At 41.4% G+C, this 21,617-nt stretch overlaps 1 protein-coding gene across 1 annotated transcript in view; it reads right to left on the bottom strand.

Annotated features, from left to right (window-relative positions):
- Positions 1-21,617, bottom strand: part of LOC122800395 (rod cGMP-specific 3',5'-cyclic phosphodiesterase subunit beta-like) — a 1,051,627-nt gene that overhangs the window by 865,357 nt on the left and 164,653 nt on the right. The window contains exon 2 of the mRNA XM_044069844.1: positions 20,763-20,915. Within this exon, the coding sequence (XP_043925779.1) occupies positions 20,763-20,915 (153 nt within the window). The remainder of the gene's footprint in view (positions 1-20,762; positions 20,916-21,617) is intronic.

Here is a 21,617-nt window from a genome sequence, read left to right as displayed (position 1 = left end):
ATATATAGTGCTGCTATATCCCTTTGACTGGGTGGAACATTGGGGATTTGCCTTTGTGGTCTGGGATAAAGATTGAAGAGGATATGGTAACCTTTGGTAATTGTCTGCACCCAGGAATCCAATATTATTGTGTGCCAGGCTGAATGGTGCAGAGAGAATCCTCCCATGACTGCTTCCAGAGGTAAGCAATCAGGCTGCTGCACAGGAGCACTGGTAGGGTTGTCCAGAGAAGGAATCCATGGAACCCTGGTTACGCAGGCCCTCTCTGCCATGGGAGGGGCATCTTCCCAAAGAATTCCCCCCTCTGCCCTGGGAGGAATACTCACCACATGTGTCCCAAATGGCCCTTGGGACTTTCTGAACTACATCTTTCCACTCCTCTGATTCCTGGTGTAAGGTCATTGAGGAGTGGAAAAACACATGCCCACAGCAGAAAGGTTCATTCCATCTTTCTCACACCTGGCAAATGTGTCTGACTTTTGGGCCAGATAACAATGAAGTATCAATGGCAGCGTTCATAAAAGAAGACTTGAAAGGGTCTGCAAAGTCATATAAGTGCATCCAGGTGTGACACCTGATGGGAATGCCTGTACCCACTGCCCTGGATGTCCCTTTGGCTGTATGTGCAATAAGCCTCATGGACGAGTTGGAGATCAACTCTAGGCTGCAAGCTGGGAGGCAACCTTATCACGGACCTTGTCAGACACTGTTCCTGCTAAGGTCTCTGAAAGCTGTTAATAGATCACTTTGGAGTCACGTGAAATGTGCCAAAAAATTCAAGGACCATATAGCAAAGGTCTATGAAGCAAAAGCCTGCTTCCGGAATCTGTCTATCATCCGGGACTTCCAGTTTGGAGGATGGACAATTCAACTCTCCTCAGCGAGTTCCTTTTTCATGGCAGCCGCCACCACCATGGCATCTACTGCTAGATCTCTCAATCAGTGAGGCTGATCCTCGGGCGTGGAAAGAATTTTGTCCAGTCTCCAGGGAATTGGCTCTATAGTATCAGGAGTCTTCCATGCATGCTGCATGATGAGTTTGACCAGTTCATCGGCAGTTGTGGTCACCCAGGAAGTAGAGGGCTGGGCATGAAAAGCCTGCAAGAAAACTGATTCCTCAGAGAATGGGGTTGAGGGCTTCCAATTACCTCTATGTTTTAAAATTTCCAGAATGTCTCAGAAGGAGACATCTTCAGGGGGTGACCAAGGAGACCCTTCCCCTTCATTAAAATCTTTATCCTCAGTGACCAATTCTTCTGGAGAATCCAGGTGTTTCCTCTTGCATGATCTCTTATGGGGTGGCTCCTCAGGGGGAAGATCTGAGGAGGACTCCGAAGAGAGGGGACCCTGCAACAGGGTGTCTTGCTGCTCTTGTGCCTGTTGCCCCAAGGTAGCAGATTGTGACAGCTGCAAGCAAGAGGATACATAGATGTGACACTCCGATGGGGATGGTGCCAACTGTGTGCCTGCTGAAGCCAGGGCTCTCTTCATAATCTGGAAGGCAGCAGAGACAAACAGTTTTGGCAGGAATTACTCAGCTCCAAGGAGAAAAAATGGATCATCAAACTTGGAGCTTTGTTTTCACCTGGCCTTAATGACCAATTGTGAATTCTGTGTTTGGATTGGCCCTACAGTTGGACCTATCCTTATATATGTGTATGTATTGTGATACTCTGTTTTTTCATTTTATACTTCACTGAAGAAGGCTCTGAGGAGCCGAAACCGGTTTGATGATTGCAGCTTTTTTGTTAAAAAGTTTTTTCTGCTATTGGTATCTACAATAACAGTACTTCAGGGGGGTTTTCTCCCCTATGACAATAAATGGTTTTTGGACATGGTTACTACCAACACTTGCTGGCGTTTTTGTTTGTTGCTAGTTATCCTTGTTTGGCCGTGCAAGGGTTCCACGGGCACCTGCCTTTTTTTGGATGTTGTATCTTGCAGTTGCTGGGAACCGCTGTTGGTGTGTCAATCCTAGCTGATTTTATTTTTATTTTTATTTTTATTTTTATGGGTATCGCAATACTCTTTTCACTTACAGCACCCTACATTTGCTGCAGCAGCTTGTTTCGGTCATGTTTGGCTGTTTTACAGCTGTTTGAGAACTTTGAGGACTTTCGGATGTTTGCGTCATTCCATTTCCTGTTTGGTTCAATCATGCAATGACTCTTACCATCGGAGGATGTTTGGATTCTAATGGTGGCCTGGACTTACTCTATTTTTGCGTTCACCGTATAATTGGACTTTATATGGATATGCATTACGTGACAGTATGCTATGTTAATCATTTATGATTACAGTGTTCTATCTAAATATTTTCCACATTTATATTTGCTAAACTGGCGTTCACATGTTCCTGCTTTTGTATTTGTACAATTAGTTTAATATGTGGTGTATTATGTAAAGGTTGTACATCCAGTTGGTCTATCATTATAGTGTTGGCATATGTATCTGTTTGGTAGTGTGCTACCAGGCAGGTTCTCATTGCGACTTTTCAGCTTGTTTGGCCAGGGTGTATGGTTCGCGGTTTACGCGAACACTAGACATATTTTGTTTGCCAGTTATACTGGCGACTAATTTAATGCGCCACTTTGTGAAGGGTTAGGACTTTGTTGAACGCTATTGTTTTGTTTATGTGGCTATTTGTGGTATTTGCTCGATATTGTGGGTTTTTTTTTTTTTTTTATTTAAATGTTGGTTCAAACTATTGTGGGTTTGTGGTGTGAACTAAATCACACAAATGTTATTTTGCGCGGTTTGGTGAATTTTTGCCAGGCACTGTCTATGATAAAATTTTTAGCCTGTTTGGTCACTGTTTATGGTTCACGGTTCGCGTGAACATCAGATATTTTTTCTGTGTGCTTGTTATATAGGTGACCTACTTAATACGATAATTTGTGCAGTGTCAGGACGCCTTTACTTTGCGCAGATTGTTGAATCCTTATTGGGCATTACCCATCATTTTACATTTGGAGTTTTCATAATAGTTATATATGGCGGCTTTTTTCTAAGCTTTTATGTTTAGGATTGGTTATACATATTATTATTGGGTGGGGTTCTTTATCCAACAGGTTTGGTTGGTGTATATCGGTCGAGTGTGTTCATTGTTTTATTTGGGCCATACTGACTGTGTTTGTCTTTGCGTTTTCTCCTTGTGATTGGATTTAATACTATTTTTGATGTTCACTTTTCATTCTAGTTATGCAGTGGTAGTCTATATACATTTTTGTGGGGTCTTATACAGCTATTTTACTCACAATATCCAGAATCAGGATGATGTTTAGTACTCATACATATATTGTATAAGTAGGTTTTTTGATAGTCACTATTGATTTAATGTTGGACTATCACTGTCTAATAGTTGGATGTTTATTTTTATAATATGTATTGATGATTAATACATACCCAACTTTCAATATACAATATTCCTGATTTTGGTTTGCACATTTTGTATCTCTTGAACCCTTTGACTATGCTGTCATTAGCATAGGTGTTAGGTAGGTTAGTTCTGGTTGGGTGTTGATTTGAACTATTTTTGTCAACTAGACACATTGTGGCCCATTTCGGACATGTACCAAGTTTGTTGAATTACTATATTTCGGGCCAGTTGGACCTGCCCAATTGTGTTTCAATGAATGCACTAAGGTCTAGAGTGGTTTATTATCACTGACACATTTTGTTGATTGATCATTTTTGGGACCATTTGTATTCACCAGGTGGTCTATAATCAATACTATGTGATTTGATCCATCATATTATATATTGTACATGGTATATTCTGATTGGTGTATATATGATCATAGCCTATAGGGTTTTTTGGAGATATTGAGACCAATACACAGTAACATGACCTTGGTTATTTCTGGAGGTCGTTTTGGCTGTTTATTGTATTGGTCTACATGATTGGCCATTGATCCATCAGACTTATACACTATACCAGGTTATTTTATATATTATTTGTTTGCTGGTATTTGATGTATAATGGTCTGTTTTTGGATAATATTGATTTTCTATTGAGGTGCTTTTGGTCTATATATATTGGATCACTTGTGTGTCAGTGTTGATATTAGTGTTTCACTAACCTTAAAGTATACTTTTTTGCTTCAGGTGTTTTCATTTTTGAAACACGGCTTGGTTGGTTTGGTTGGGTTCAATTTTCAGGTCTCGAATATGGCATTGTCACCTATTATACAGGGCTTATCATCTGATATGGATGATTTATCCGTGTTTGGTTTGGACAAGAATGGTTTATCAACTGTGACAGATGTGGTTGGGTCTGATTTGGACGCACAATGTGATATATTTTTTAATAAATTGGGCAAGAATATGAAGATGGTTAGGACCAATGTGTGGCATTTACGCTTATTTAAAGCATATCAGCAGAAACATATTACCCCACGGGGTCTAAGGGTCAAAATACAACCTTTGGTCTCTGACATTGATGACCAGCTTATTCAGGATTGGGGTCATATTCAACAGTTGGCCTCATCCAAATTTGTGGATGCTTTGGCCAATTTTTATGGGCGCAAGGTACAGCAGGGCATCAAGGATTTGGACACTATCTGTTTGCAGACAAATAAGTTTGAAGCTTGTGATTCTTTTACGACACAAGTTAAGAAACTCACTACAGATTTGTCGAAAATGGAAACCACTTTAAAAGATAGGAAAATTAAAAAATTTCTTAGGGATGTAGGTGATTATGACAGGGGTAAACCTTTTGATACTTCTAAGAATGTATCCTTTAGACTACCCCGGGATGATCACAAATATGATAAGAGATCATCTACTCCCAAAAGAAAAAGGCCTAGGTCCATTCTAAAGAAAAATTCTGGTTTTTCAAGTGGGACATCTGGTGAAGATAATTCTTCTAATACAGAAGGGGAATTTGATTCACATTTATGTGAGGGATCACCTATATCTAAAAGAGATAATTCATCACACCCTCTCAATTTAGATACCGACGAGGGGGGCGGAAGCACAGGAAACATAACATCCAAACAAAGTTTGGAGACACTTTTGAAGATCATGACACAGCATTGAGCTCTGATTCTAATGTTCATAATATTTCGTCTGTTGATTTGACTAATGTACAAATCAAATTATTGAATAAAGGGCTCAATTTTGTTCCTGGGTTCTTTGTTTCTGAACAGTCTCTGGCCCAGGATGTGATTAATTTTTGTCGCATACTGAATTTGAAGGTGTTTTTTGACAACAATGTTTGTGATGTATCTTGTGACACAGTTGGTGACTTCAGATTTAAAAAATCTACTTTCACTCCACCCATGACTCATTTAGTAGGGGTATTTCAAAAAAATGTCCTTCGGGACATACATTGTCATCTTAAGGATTTTCCTGTCTCTTATAATAATTTGACTGCTGAAGAATTAAGCAGTTTGGATGAGTTGATTAACAACAAAAACCTTGTTATTATTCAAGCTGATAAAGGTGGAGCGGTGGTGATACTAGATAAAACTGCTTATGATAGTGAGGCTATGAGACAATTGGGTGATGAACAATATTATAGGCAGATGCTTGTGGATCCCTCTCCCCACTTTAAGTGCCAAATTGATGGATTTTTGACTGAGGCAGTGGAGGAGGGTATCATTACCAAATATGTTAAAGAACAGTTAATGGTTGGGTCACCTAAAAAACAGTATTTATATCTGTTACCCAAGATCCACAAACATGCCACAAATCCACCAGGGCGACCGATTGTCTCGGGACATGGGTCCCTTACTGAACCACTATCTGAATATTTGACTCGATATTTAAAACTGTTATTGAGTCAAATTAGAGCTAGGATTCAAGACACCACCCAATTTTTGGATATTATTAATAACTCCCAACTTCAATCACATTGGCTACTATGTACTTTGGACATTACCTCTCTTTACACTAACATTCCACACTGGGCGGGTTTACAAGCGTTGGATTATTGGTTGGCTAGATCAGGTTTATATCAACCTGGATTTAACACATTTCTTGTATGCCTAACAGAATATGTGTTGTCAAGCAATGTTTTCTATTTTCATAATCTTTGCTATTGGCAAACGCAGGGTACTGCTATGGGTGCATCTTTTGCACCCATATACGCAGACCTGTTTATGGCATATATTGAAGAGATTGTTATTTATGATGACAAACACAATATTTATATGTGTGAGATGGATATTTGGCGTCGGTATCTGGATGACTGTTGGTTGGTGTGGAAAGCTGATGAACAGTATCTTATGGAATTTCTTGAATATCTGAATAATAACATATGGGGGATTGAATTCAAATTGACCTATAATAAATCGAGGATAGTATTTCTTGATGTAGAAATTACTAGGAATCAGGATAACACCCTATCCTCCAGGATGTTCAGAAAATTTCCTGAATTTAATTCATTATTACATGCTACCAGCTTCCACCCACAACATGTCATCCAGAACATACCCAAATCTCAGTTTCTTAGAGCCAGGAGAATCTGTTCTAGCCAACAATCTTTCCTTGATGCCCAGGATGACTTGACTTGTAGATTTATTAGGAGGGGATATCGTCCAGGTTCGGTACATCTAGTTAAAAGATCTGTGTCTAGTCTAAATAGGGAAGATTTATTAATATACAAAGATAAGAGTAACCGTCATCAGTTACAACCTTTACGTTTGGTGACCACATATGGACGGAATACACAGGGCTTTAAAAATATTATACAGAGACATTGGAACATTCTTAAAGCTGATTTAAAACTTAATTCTCTGTTGCCAGATCAGTGTTCCTTCTCATTCAGAAGGGGACAGACCATTGGTTCAAAATTGAGTCACTACAAGAGAGTAGGTTTAGATTTTTCTGAACAAACTCAGCGGTCTATCTCAGGGAAACCCATTGTTGGATGTATTCCCTGTGGGCATTGCTCATTTTGTATTCGTGTTTCACGTATTAATGAATTTAGCAGTAAAAACACCTCACAAGTTTTTGACATTAAGTTTTGGGCTAACTGTAACACTGAGTGGGTCATCTATTTGGTGACCTGCAATTGTTCTGCTTTCTATGTTGGAAAGACTTCTCGGGCTTTTCGTCTGAGAATTTGTGAGCACTTAAGTGACATCAAAAATAAACGTATTAGTAATGCTTTGTATAAACATTGTTTGAAACATGTATCTGCTTCATTCAAATTTGTTGTTATTGATTGCATTAGGGGGAAATGTAAAGACAAACAGTTTTGGCAGGAATTACTCAGCTCCAAGGAGAAAAAATGGATCATCAAACTTGGAGCTTTGTTTTCACCTGGCCTTAATGACCAATTGTGAATTCTGTGTTTGGATTGGCCCTACAGTTGGACCTATCCTTATATATGTGTATGTATTGTGATACTCTGTTTTTTCATTTTATACTTCACTGAAGAAGGCTCTGAGGAGCCGAAACCGGTTTGATGATTGCAGCTTTTTTGTTAAAAGTTTTTTCTGCTATTGGTATCTACAATAACAGTACTTCAGGGGGGTTTTCTCCCCTATGACAATAAATGGTTTTTGGACATGGTTACTACCAACACTTGCTGGCGTTTTTGTTTGTTGCTAATGACTAGGTCCTAGCCAGAAGCAGAGGTATCTTCTGAAGTGTTTGCCCATTTTTATGTGGTAATATGTGTCCTGAAGATTTATGGAGCACATCCAATCATCTTTCTCCAGAAAGTTAAGGATAGACTGAACTGCGATCATCTGGAATTTCACTGAGGTCTAAGACTGGCCTCCAGTCCCCTGTCTTTTTTGGCACTAAAAAGAATCTTGAGTAAAATCCGGATCCTATTTGGTCTGGTAGAACTGTTTGGATGACTCTTTTTAAAGCAGCTTTTAGATATATAGTGCTGCTATATCCCTTTGACTGGGTGGAACATTGGGGATTTGCCTTTGTGGTCTGGGATAAAGATTGAAGAGGATATGGTAACCTTTGGTAATTGTCTGCACCCAGGAATCCAATATTATTGTGTGCCAGGCTGAATGGTGCAGAGAGAATCCTCCCATGACTGCTTCCAGAGGTAAGCAATCAGGCTGCTGCACAGGAGCACTGGTAGGGTTGTCCAGAGAAGGAATCCATGGAACCCTGGTTACGCAGGCCCTCTCTGCCATGGGAGGGGCATCTTCCCAAAGAATTCCCCCCTCTGCCCTGGGAGGAATACTCACCACATGTGTCCCAAATGGCCCTTGGGACTTTCTGAACTACATCTTTCCACTCCTCTGATTCCTGGTGTAAGGTCATTGAGGAGTGGAAAAACACATGCCCACAGCAGAAAGGTTCATTCCATCTTTCTCACACCTGGCAAATGTGTCTGACTTTTGGGCCAAATAACAATGAAGTATCAATGGCAGCGTTCATAAAAGAAGACTTGAAAGGGTCTGCAAAGTCATATAAGTGCATCCAGGTGTGACACCTGATGGGAATGCCTGTACCCACTGCCCTGGATGTCCCTTTGGCTGTATGTGCAATAAGCCTCATGGACGAGTTGGAGATCAACTCTAGGCTGCAAGCTGGGAGGCAACCTTATCACGGACCTTGTCAGACACTGTTCCTGCTAAGGTCTCTGAAAGCTGTTAATAGATCACTTTGGAGTCACGTGAAATGTGCCAAAAAATTCAAGGACCATATAGCAAAGGTCTATGAAGCAAAAGCCTGCTTCCGGAATCTGTCTATCATCCGGGACTTCCAGTTTGGAGGATGGACAATTCAACTCTCCTCAGCGAGTTCCTTTTTCATGGCAGCCGCCACCACCATGGCATCTACTGCTAGATCTCTCAATCAGTGAGGCTGATCCTCGGGCGTGGAAAGAATTTTGTCCAGTCTCCAGGGAATTGGCTCTATAGTATCAGGAGTCTTCCATGCATGCTGCATGATGAGTTTGACCAGTTCATCGGCAGTTGTGGTCACCCAAGAAGTAGAAGGCCAGGCACAAAAAGCCTGCAAGAAAACAGATTCCTCAGAGTATGGGTTTGTGGGCTTCCAATCACCCCTCTGTTTTAAAATTTCCAGAATGTCTCCGAAGGAGACATCTTCAGCGGATGACCGAGAGGACCCTTCCCCTTCATTTAAATCTGTATCCTCAGTAACCAATTCTTCTGGAGAATCCAGGTGTTTCCTCTTGCATGATCTCTTATGGGGTGGCTCCTCAGGGGGAAGATCTGAGGAGGACTCCGAAGAGAGGGGACCCTGCAACAGGGTGTCTTGCTGCTCTTGTGCCTGTTGCCCCAAGGTAGCAGATTGTGACAGCTGCAAGCAAGAGGATACATAGATGTGACACTCCGATGGGGATGGTGCCAACTGTGTGCCTGCTGAAGCCAGGGCTCTCTTCATAATCTGGAAGGCAGGCCCACCTAAAGAGGGATGGGAGCCAGGAACTGAGAAAGCCAACCTTGGAACCGTGGTCACACCCTGCTCTAACAAGCCCACCTTCAGAGTAGGAGCCGCGAGAGGACACATAACTGCCAGGGCACCAGGAACTATAGACAGTCCCATGCCAAATCATGGTCCCATGGGTAGGTTGGCTCTGATGGAGTCACAGACCACAGAGTCAGTTCCAGAACCAAGGTGAGATACACTATTGGCACTGAAATAGTTGGCACCGGGAATGTCAAAATCGAGGGCTCCAAGACCTGCAGAGAGGTTGAAGGGGGAAAATAAGTGGGTGTCCTAGGAGAGTAACCCTCAGGTCTGGATGGGAGAAAGGTCCTAGAGGGGGCAGGAAGGCCTCTGGCTGACAAGAGCTGATCCACTAATCTGACTCCATCAAGCTCTGAAAGGCTCCTGGTGGAATGGACAGACACCCCCGAGGGTGATTCTGGCCTTTCAAGAAACAGACTTAATTGCTGACCCAAGAAGGGGTCTGTAGATGGGGAGTACCTAGTCCTAAGTATACTCTAGACCTTTGGCACCATCGTCGGTTGACCAATAATTTGCTTTGCAGGGGAGGAAGTAAACGGAATACTCGGGAGACTATTGTTGGTGCCGAGAGGGTCATTGGTACCGATAATACGGTTGGTGCCATAAGACTTTTGGTAGTTTCACCAGTTGTCAGCACCATGCAAGACATGACAGGCTTCAGTGCCGGAGCAGAAGTCAGTGTAGATTTCAGTATCTTAGGCCTCAGTTCCAAGGGATAAGTCAGCACCTGGGCCTTAGAAGATTTAGCTTCATGTACTTTAGACGATGTAAGAACAGAGTGACTTCTTTTCTTGGATTCTTTTCTGGGAGATTTACATGTCTCCACCTCAGGCAAAGCCTCACTAAAAAGGGCATTTTAGCAGCCCCTTGAGGATAAGTTTGTTATACCTCTCTGCAAGGATTTGAGCACTGAATCCCTTGCAGAGTTCACATGGCGGTTGTATTTACAAATGTGGAACCCCTAAACAATTAACACATGAAAGATGCCCATTTGAATTGGGCATCTTTCTGCCACATTCCTCACATTGCTTGATCCCTGTGGTTCCTTTTTGTTTTTCTCCCATCCTTCAAAAAACAACAAGAGGGCACGCGCACAGACAGAGAGACTCACACACACACACACACACACACACACACACACACACACACACACACACACACACACACACACACACACACACACACACACACACACACACACACACACACACACACACACACACACACACACACAAGAACTAACGGAAAAGTACAGACTACGTTTTTTTTTTTTTTTTTGTAAAAGACTGTACCAACAATGGTAGTTAGACAATTACCCCAAAGAGGGTAAAAGGAAGAAAGAAAGAAGGGAAATAAGGATACTAGTGATGGCATTGAAGAATTCACTAGAGGCAAAGGGAAGGGAAGGGAGGAGCCTATATCAATGATGGTAAGAGAACTTACCTGACAAGGTAAAGGAAGAAGGAACATATAAACACTCACACCAAAAACACAGCAATAACAATAACTACCAAGGAGAGGCAACAAAATAAAGAATTAGAGACTATCTCTATCTATATACATACATTTTATATATATATATATATATATATATATATATGTAGGTATATATGAAGGAAAGAATTAGCACTTAGCTGAGAGCACAGCTGATGCGTATGATTTTCTACGCAGCAAATGAGATCTGAGGGGAAGGGAAGAGAGGCAGTATGGGTAGCCTTGGCTTGATTGTTTCTGGCTGGCGCGAGCTTGATATAATGGCCGAGTCAGTTGTGAGGGTCAGAACCAAAACCCAACAGTCAAGAATGAATGAAGATTGACATCAGATTGCTTAGTTTATAAAATCTCCATACTGTATTAAAAGTAAAGGAGCCAGTAGTGTGAGGCTTGACACTGTGAAAATGAAAGAGAGATCCCAATAAAAAATATACTTCTAAAGCTGACTATGACACTTTCATTAAAGTATGTCTGAAGGGCTGTTTTGACTCAGCACCTCTCAGCCAGTTGTACCTTGCAGTAGGGGAATATACTGAAATAGGATAGCATGGAAATCTATGCACATTTATCCTATTCACACTTAATTTCTGATTGTTCAGAGGGTAGCATCTTTTCCCTTAAACTTTCATTGGGAACCAAAATTGTTAAAGGGGAAGGAGTCAAAATATTGTTTAAATATTATGATCTTTGAGTTATGTCCGCACAGACTGCTCCACCATCAACAGATCAAACATGTAAAGATAAATATGTTTTATCCCAGATATGTTTTTTCTAGCTTTACAATACTGAAAAAATTGAATTGTTTATGGAAAAGTTGCAGGCTAAAACTTAAATGTAAGCTAATAGAGTTATAGATTCATAGATTGTTACTAGGATAATATATATTTTAGTATATGATGACCAATCTTCTTCTTCTTTTGGCTGCTCCCATCAGGGGTCGCCACAGCAGATCAACTATTTCCATTTCTTCCTGTCCCCTGCATCTTGCTGTGTCACACCAATCACCTGCATGTGCTCTCTCACCACATCCATAAACCTTATCTTAGGCCTTCCTCTTTTCCTGTTACCTGGCAGCTTCATCCTTAGCATCTTTTTCCCAATATACTCAGCATCCCTCCTCAGCACATGTCCAAACCAACGTAATCTTGCCTCTCTGGCTTTGTCTCCAAACCTTCCAACCTGGGCTGACCCTCTAATATACTTATTCCTAATCCTGTCCACCCTCATCACACCCAGTGCAAATCCTAACATCTTCAACTCTGCCACGTCAAGCTCTGACTCCTGCCTTTTTGTCAATGCCACTGTCTCCAACCCATATTACATAGCTGGTCTCACTACCCTCTTGTAGACCTTCCCTTTCACTCTTACTGGTACTCGTCTGTCACAAATCACTCCTGACACTCTTCTCCACCCACTCCATCCTGCCTGTACTCTCTTCTTCATCTCTCTTCTACACTCACCATTACTCTGAACTGTTGATCCCAAGTACTTAAACTCATCCACCTTTGCCACCTCTACTCCCTGCATCCTCACCATTCCTCTATCCTCCCTCTCATTCACACACATATATTCTGTCTTAGTCCTGCTGACCTTCATTCCTCTTCTCTCTAGAGCATATCTCCACCTCTCCAGGGTCTCTTCCACCTGTTCCCTACTCTCACTACAGATCACAATGTCATCTGCAAACATCATAGTCCACAGGGACTCCTGTCTGATCTCGTCTGTCAACCTGTCCATCACCATTACAAATAAGAAAGGGCTCAGAGCTGATCCTTGATGTAATCCCACCTCCACCTTAAACGCATCCGTCACTCCCACCGCAGACCTCACCGCTGTCATACTACCCTCGTACATATCTTGTACCACTCTTACATACTTCTCTGACGCTCCTGACTTCCTCATACAGTACCACAACTCCTCTCTAGGCACCCTGTCATATGCTTTCTCTAAATCCACAAAGACGCAATGCAACTCCTTCTGACCTTCTCTGTACTTCTCCATCAGCACTCTCAGAGCAAACATCGTATCTGTAGTGCTCTTTCCTGGCATGAAACCATACTGCTGATCACTAATCATCACTTCCCTTCCTAACCTAGCTTCCACTACTCTTTTCCATAACTTCATGCTGTGACTGATCAGTTTAATCCCTCTGTAGTTACTACAGCTCTGCACATCACCCTTATTCTTAAAAATCGGTACCAAAACACTTTTTCTCCATTCCTCAGGCATCCTCTCACTTTCCAAGATTTCATTAAACAATCTAGTTAAAAACTCCACTGCCATTTCACCTAAACACCTCCATGCTTCCATAGGTATGTCATCTGGACCAACAGCCTTTCCATTCTTCATGCTCTTCATAGCTATCCTTACTTCCTCCTTGCTAATCCACTGCACTTCATGATTCACTATCTGCACATCATCCAACCTTCTCTCACTCTCATTCTCTTCATTCATCAACCCCTCAAAGTACTCTTTCCATATGCTCAACACATTCTCCTTGCTTGTGAGTATGTTTCCCTCATTATCCTTTATCACCCTTACCTGCTGCACATCTTTACTAGCTCGGTCCCTCTGTCTAGCCAATCGGTACAGGTCCTTTTCTCCCTCCTTAGTGTCCAACCTTTTATACAACTCTTCATACATCTTATCCTTAGCCTTTGTCACCTCTCTCTTTGCCATGCACCTCATCTCCTTATAATCTTGTCTACTTTCTTCATCTCTTTGATAATCCCACTTCTTCTTCGCCAACCTCTTTCTCTGTATACTCTCCTGTATTTCTTCATTCCACCACCAGGTCTCCTTGTCCTCCTTCCTCTTTCCAGATGTCACACCAAGTATATGATGACCAATCATCCAGTTAATTGAATTATCAGTAACTCCTATTTCTTCAATTGTACAACTCTCAACTATCCAGAATTTCACAGAATGTCCAGATCCAGATTATTGCTTCATGTTTTTGGTCTGCTCCTCATAAAAGTTGTGGTTTTCTGAAAAATCTTTGATGATTAAAGTCAGTAAGAAGGACAGACATTTGTGTTTAAAACTTCATATCCTACAGAAAATGTATGGTAATGCAAAACCTGTTATTCTAGCAACTTTCTAAGCTTATAAAAGCAATATTTAAAATCTTTTCCTGATTTTGGATCATTATTCCACCATTATTTTTGGCTTTTTCAAGAATTTATCTGTTAAGCGGTTGTGAAGTAAGCTTACAGTATTGAATCTTGCCCCACTGAAAGGATACAAAAACTGCCCCCGTACAGCTCCCCACCACCTCTACATGTAACTCTGAGATCACACAACAGTCAGAGAAAGAAAATACGTCTTTGTTGTCATTTTACTGTATTCCAGTGTTGCTTGTCACTGTTTTTTTCTGTTGATCATCTGGTAATTAACCATGAGGCATGGATCTATGCACAATATACATATCAGTATGTTGTTGTTCTTCTTTCAGCTTTTCCCGGATAGGGGTTGCCACAGCAGAACTCTGGTCCGCTAATGATTGGCAGTAGATTTTTTACAGGTGCCAGCTTGATGCCCAACCTTCAGCGAAGGCACGCCCATTCTACGCATATCAGTATGCTTATATTAAATTCTCCTGATGTCCGTGCTTCTCATTTAGTCATGTTTCAGTGCATCAGCAATGATTTGTCTGAATCATACCATATTTCAGATGTGCAAATATCAAAAAATACTTCACAACACCCTTACTTTACACACACACACACACACACACACACACACACACACACACACACACACACACACACACACACACAAACACACACTAATTCTGGGGTCACATTGTAAATTTTTACTAGAGACTAACATTGAATTACACAAAGAAATTGTAAATAAGTTTTTTAACACAGCGCACATACTTATAAAACACAGCATTTCAATAAGACATAACTACAATGCTTATCGGTAGATTGTATTAGGTATAATGTAGCACAATTAAATAAGATGTGATAGCTTCAATTAGAAGCAGTGCACAGACATCACTGAATAAGCACAAAATAGCTTTATAAATTAAAGGTATAGCACTGAGTACAACTGAACTGATATTTGCTGACAATTGTGGTTTTTAAACCAAGCATTTTATTTATTTATTTTTTATTTTATTTTATTGTGAGTAGAAGAATGAGGTCGTTAAATAATATTAATCTTGCCTTAACAGTCAGGTCTACTGATTTAGCAGCACCATCATGGCTGGGGCTAAACAGAAATTAATCTGATGGACAGGCACCTCAAGAGTGCTTTCTTCATTTAGGGATATTTGCTCTTGTCCACAAAGAGATTTTTTTAATAGTATTATATGGGTGCACTTTGGTAGAGACATTGGTTCAAAATGTCTGTTGGCTGCAGTTAGATACCAGGAAATAAGTGATACAACGTGTTATCATCATTATAAAATCTGCAACCATTGATTTGTACTCTCTTCTTATTTTCTCTGTTGGAATCCTGTGGTAAGTTTGAAAAAGAGAGTAATTTTTTTTAAATAATCCTGGCACCCTGCACAACCCACTGTGCATCTTTCGGCTGCCTTGCTCTAGTCACTTCCAGCTTTTGTCCCTGGTATTATCCACCAGCTGATTTTAACATATGTGCGTTTTTCTCTCCTGCATATAGTATAGCTACTGTTCTGATGTTTTGTTGTTATAAATGTTGTCATCTGTATGTTTTCCCTATTGCACACAGTAATGCCAGTTTTGTAGTGTTACATCTAAGCGGAGTTTGCCAGACCAGCATCAGTGGGTAACATTTACCTGCTAATTTCTAAACGTTAGGGATTTATTTCTTTAAGCTTTCACAGACCTAACAATCATTAGTAGCGCATATAGTGGGAAGTTGGTATTTTTCATGCAGTTACAAATAAAGAATAAAAATATCCCACTTGGACAAGGGTAAAGGTAGAATGATAAAGGACAGACGATTAAATGTGAAGTCAGTTTTATAAGTGAAAACTTTCACTTGAACTAGTTTTTGTTTATTAACAGCTGTATATAATGGCTTTTCTTGTGGTGACCTAAGTACATTACACGTAGGTTCATAGGTTCATTGGTAGGTACTAGGCTATTGGCCCAAGGGCCTAGGTAAGCCTAGCCAACAAGGTTCCCTGGCTTACGCCACCCAAGAAAGTTAATTTCCTGTGCCCCTGTCGAGCAGAGCCACAGAAGTGATCCCCAGGGTGTATTTCCTATTTCCCATCCACTCATCAAGACTTTTCTTGAAGAGTGCTAATGAGGAACTTTGCTTGACATAGATGATTAGCTTGTTCCAGAATATAGGAAGTCTCTGGGACAGGAATCTATCCCTCCAGCATGTCCTGTTTATTGTGGTGACAAGGTTTAGGTCCCTAGAGTGTGTAACTCAGAGGGATTGGGATTTCTTTAGGTGTAGCATGTCCAACAGTTCTGGGTTTAACATAGCTTTATGTGTTAGGCAGAGATCTCCTCAGAGTAGGCGATATGCTACAGAGTAAAGCTGGAGTTTTTTGAGACTGTCAGTGAAGGGCATCTGTTTGAGGCCAGTAATCCTCTTTGTGAGGTACTTCTGTGGCCTTTCCAGCTGCTGCAGATGTCTTGTGAGGTACATTCCAAAAGGGCATTGTACTGTTTAATGGGGTCTAATGAGTGTCGAGTAGAGGGGAACAATGGCCTCTTTTTTCCTGGATGAGAACCCTTTTGTGATGAGGTGTGCCACATAGAAGGATTTCCTGACTACTGTGGTGATGTGATTATCAAAGGAGAAACTACTATCCACCTGGGTGTCAAGGTCTCTTATCACACACTTGGCATTAAGTAGACTGCTGTTTATGTGGTAGTTCATGGGTACAGAGTTTTTACCAAAGGGGATGACAATGCACTTTTTGACACTGAGCTTGAGACCATGCCTCTGACACCAGGCATCTGTCTCAGTGAGGCCCTTCTATAGGATGTCCACATCATTTGGGGACTTGACTATGGCTCCTAGTTTGCTGTCATCTGCGAACTTCATTAGCCAGAGGCCTTCTGTGTGAGCCTGTACTTCAGAGAAGTAGATACCAAACAGGAGAGGTCCCAGGACTGAACTCTGTGGTACTCCACTTGTCACTGGTTTGATGTCAGATTTGGAGTCTGCAACTTTTACAGTGTGGATTCTGTCAATGAGCCAGTTGGCAACCCATCTTGTGACATAGGGATTTATACCTAGTTTAGTGAGTTCAGCTATAATTCCAGAATGTGGGATGGTGTCGAATGCTTTGGTGAGGCCAAGATAGGCTGTGTGAACCACCTTATCCTCATCTACGGCTTTGGTGACTGCCTCAAAGAAGTCAATCTGTTTCAGAAGGCATGATCTGCCTTTCACAAACATAAACTGGGTGGGGTCCAGAGTTTGGAGGTTACCAATGTCTTTGTTTATGAGTTCCATGATGATACGTTCCACGGCCTTGCAGACCAGGCTCATCAGGCTAATAGGGCAATAGTTCCCAGGATCAGTGGTGGCTCCCCCTTTGTGGAGTGGGATAACTATTGCTGTGCACCATTCAGTGGGCACAAAGTCTGTTGTGAGACTATGATTGAACATGGTGCTTAGGTGGGGAGCCAGTTCGTTCTGAAGTTTGTGCAAAAAGCAGCCTGGGATGTTGTCCGGTCCCATGGATGCTGTGTTTTTGGTATTAGAGAGTGCAGCCTTTACCTGCATAGATGTGATTACAGGGACTCTGTATTCTTCCTGTATAGATATGGGCCCTTTAGGGGGTGAGAGGGGGGTAAAGTTAGCACTGAACCTATCTGCCAGGATGTTGGCAATATCAGGTGGTTCTGTAATTTTCTTGCCATTGTGCTGTAACTCAGAGCAGATCTGGGTGTTGCCATTAAGATACTTGACATAGCTATAGAATGCTTTGTGGTTGCCCTTAGAATCAGTGGCAATTTTGTTTTCATAGCTAGCTTTGGAGGATCTTATAAGGGATTTCAGCTTCTTACTGAGGCTGACCAGGGAGCTCCTCCACTCACTGGATTTTACTCTCTTTTGCAACAGTTTCTTCCTTCTGTTGTACAGTTTGTTTACAGCAGGGGCCCACCAGATTGGCTTCCTTTTTTTGGAGGATAGCATCATGGTTCTGTTTGGGATAGCACAATCCATGCACTTGTGTAAATGCTTATAGAGTGCATTTCTGTAGGATTCAGCAGTCGTAACTCTATTGTCCATCTGCATGGATGTCATGAAGTTCGCCACTTCTGTCTTAAGAAGCATGAAGTTGGCTTTGGAGAAATTTTTTACTGTGGTTTCCTTAATGGTGGATGGGGGCGGGTTGCGGATAGCTAGGGTGATTAGCTTATGGTTGGATCTGACCAATGAGGAGTTGACTTCAAGTGTAGAACACTGGTCACTCATGTTGGTAATGAATAGGTCTAGGATACTGTTGCTCCTGGTGGGGGTGTGGATAAGTTTATCCAGGGCATTGAAATTTATGAATTTCAGAAAGCGTTGAGCGAAGGAGTTTGTACATGAGCAGTTTTCACAGTTAATGGTAGGGTAGTTAAAATTGCCCATTATTAGGGTGTTTGGTTGAACTCTAATATTTTCTAGTATATCAAGAAAGGAGGAGTGGGAATCCTGGGGCATGGTGGGGGATCTGTAGCAAGCTACAATTTGGATTACAGTTTTGCCCAGAGTTAGTTGCACTTGGATAACCTCGGATGCATTATGCTGCGCAACTAGCCTGGAGGTGTAACTATCCTTAATGAATATGGACACACCTCCGCCTTTGGTGTTCTGGTCCTGGTTAGATGGTTGAAAAGTGTGTTATGAGTTATAGCCTGGTAATGCAGTTGTGCTCTCTAGAGCCTTGAACCTGGTCTCAGTCACTGCACAGATATCGATGTTTTCCATTTTAAGGAGTGCCTCGAGTGAGTGCATTTTGAGATTTAGACTTCTAGTATTAGTTTTTGCTTGCCTGTTCCTGTTACAGTAGTGAATTTGTCATTTGAACCTTGCCTAAAAAAGGCACTATAGAGGCAGCAAGACCCTTAGCCAGTATCCGGAATCCCAGGGGCAACAGGTGAAAGCCATCTCTGGCAAAGCATTGTGATCTGTTGACCATGTCGTCCTAGGCAGACAGATACTGGATCCCCTTAGAATGACACCAGAAGCTTAGCCAATTGTTGAAGTCAATAATTTTGTCCTTGCACTGCAGTATCATTCTGGGTGATGGCAGGATGCTACTCAGGGCCAGGGTCATACCTGCCTGGGCTACAAGATTGGAGAGCTCTTCCATGTCTCTTTTCATGTAGTCCAGGGAGGTATGTCTCAGGTCATTCACACCAACATGAACAATGACAGAGTCATATTTGTACTTGTTGTGGAGTGACCTGAGTGAGTGGGTTATGTGGCAGATCCTGGCACCCGACAGGCAGCTGACAGTAACCTTCTACTTGTTTAGCCTGGTGAGTGGGACATCAGTGTGCCTGACTTTAGAGTCATGTATTACTAGTGTGTTGGGTACATTGTTTTGCCTTATGGGGTGTGGTTTATTGGCACACTGAGTCTGTGGGCTATGTGCCATTTTGGTTGTGTTGAGGGGGGTGGAGGTTGCTTGCGTTTCTGCTTTGGAGGTCTCTGTTGCTTGAGCAGATTATTATTGAGAGCCTCCATGAATGTTTTTGGGTTTCTATGTGTGGATTTTGGTGGTGTAGGTTTAGTGGGACTATGTGATGAGTGTGGTGTGGTGCACGTGTTTACCTTCTCCTCTTGACTGTCAAATTCAGTCTTGGTTAGAGAGAGCTTAACCTCCAGTTTGGCTAGGTAAGTGCATCTCTCACAGGTTATGGTGTTGGGTGGCAGGAGGAGAGGGTTGTCTGTGTACATGAGGCAATTGCTACATTCTCCCAAGATGCCCAGATTCATCAGATAGACAGGAGACAACACTGGGAGCTGACCCTTGGACATGCCTGAATAAAAAACTGCTTTCCTCCAAACAAGTGAGGAAAGTGAGTATAAGAGCTGTTTTCCTCTAGGTAAAGAGGAAGGCTGAGTGCTGTAGTAATTTGTAGCTTATTTAGTGCTAACAAGTTCTGAACAAGTGCTGAGCACAAATAAGCAAATTCAAGTGCTAAAACTAAGAATCTCATTTTTGTTTTTCTTCACAGGACAATGTGTACACAAAGATTTGTGACTAATAAAAGCATTTCCTAGTGATAGTAAATACTGTGCTGTCAAGGAAAACATGTAATATCGATTGTGAATACTTTCATTGTACTATACAAGACTCAAGGGCAGTATAAGCAGAAATTTAAAGGACTATAAACTGTTCTCCCTAATCAGCACTAGAAAGAAACACAGGACTTCTTTTTATACTTCAGTTAATCAGGTGGTAACATGATAGAATGATTTCAAGGGACCTTTATCAGCCTTAATCCAGAATAAAATATAATAGAATCTCAAGCAGCAATACAATTTATATATAAAACATAAGACGAGTAAAGCATTTTCCAACAATTTTATCGTTTACATAAAAATTCCTTTTGTATGACCGCCTACAAACAGAAACTAACCAGAATGAGTTATAAAGTAAGAAGTACATCTATACTTAGGCTAGGCATTTATTTTGGTTTAATGTATGTGATATCAGAGACCAGAACAGCCTGGTCTTCATGGGAGATCAATGTGAAAAGGAGACAGATAATAGGATTTATAGTGTTGAGCTAACAACAGTAATTGTGCCAAAAACTCAGATAGTATGTGATGTGTAACATACCTCTGTTTATGCACTGAACCTCATGGACTGACTATCCAACTTTTGACTCACTTGTCACTTAAGCTGGCTATACTGTGCTCATATGGTACACCTGCAACCTACTGCTTACCTCTTCATCTTTCTTGGTGAAGCATGGTCCATCCACTTTGTTGACAGCCACAATAATTGCTACAACATCCTTTCCATTCATTATTGGAGTGGCCAGTAAACTCTTTGTCTTGTATTCTGTAAGTTCATCTACAAAAGTGCAGTAACTGCTGTCCTAAGTGAGCAAAAGAGAACATCTTTCAGAATAGAGTGACATTGAACGTATGCATTTGTATCTCAGAGAGTAATCAGATTAATAATGTTGCTGTTGATGAAAGATCTTTAGAAACACTGTACAACAATGCAAAATATAGATACATTACTGCCTATGCAACTTTACTGATTGTGAAAGCTGACACTGGATTAACACCAGGTGCTGCATCTAAGAAAGTTTATATCATATATAAATATAAATTCAAATCTCCAAATTAGAATGAAAATGATTTGTTAAAACTGCAATGCAAATCACTTCCCCATTTTATAGTTGAAAAAGAAATGGAATGTTAAAATGCACAGCTTAAATTTTGTATTTTACTAGCTATTTCCCTTTAAGCTGGCACCTAAACCTACTGATAGTCTTCTTTCATCTATTGCCCGTTACACTCCCCTCCCTGCCCCCAATTCTCACCCGCCCCCAGTGGTCCTACCTTTATTACAAACAGTAACCACTCCCACCTTTCGAACAACCTATAACATCACTACACCTATACTTCCTCCTACAGCTTCTCACTACTATCCCTCCTACTCAGCTAATATGCACAAGCACACCATATCTGTACTCACTGCATGCACACTCATTGCATACATCACATCTTACCAAACCTACACCATTCCCGCACTCAACCACTACCACTGTACCACCACTCATATCCCACCT

Source organism: Protopterus annectens, chromosome 4.part0 (assembly GCF_019279795.1).
Source record: "Protopterus annectens isolate FY-2018-M chromosome 4.part0, PAN1.0, whole genome shotgun sequence".
In the NCBI taxonomy this organism is placed as follows: domain Eukaryota; kingdom Metazoa; phylum Chordata; order Ceratodontiformes; family Protopteridae; genus Protopterus; species Protopterus annectens.
The sequence above is the reverse complement of the archived record's forward strand: the minus strand, read 5'-3'. Positions and strand labels throughout refer to the sequence as shown.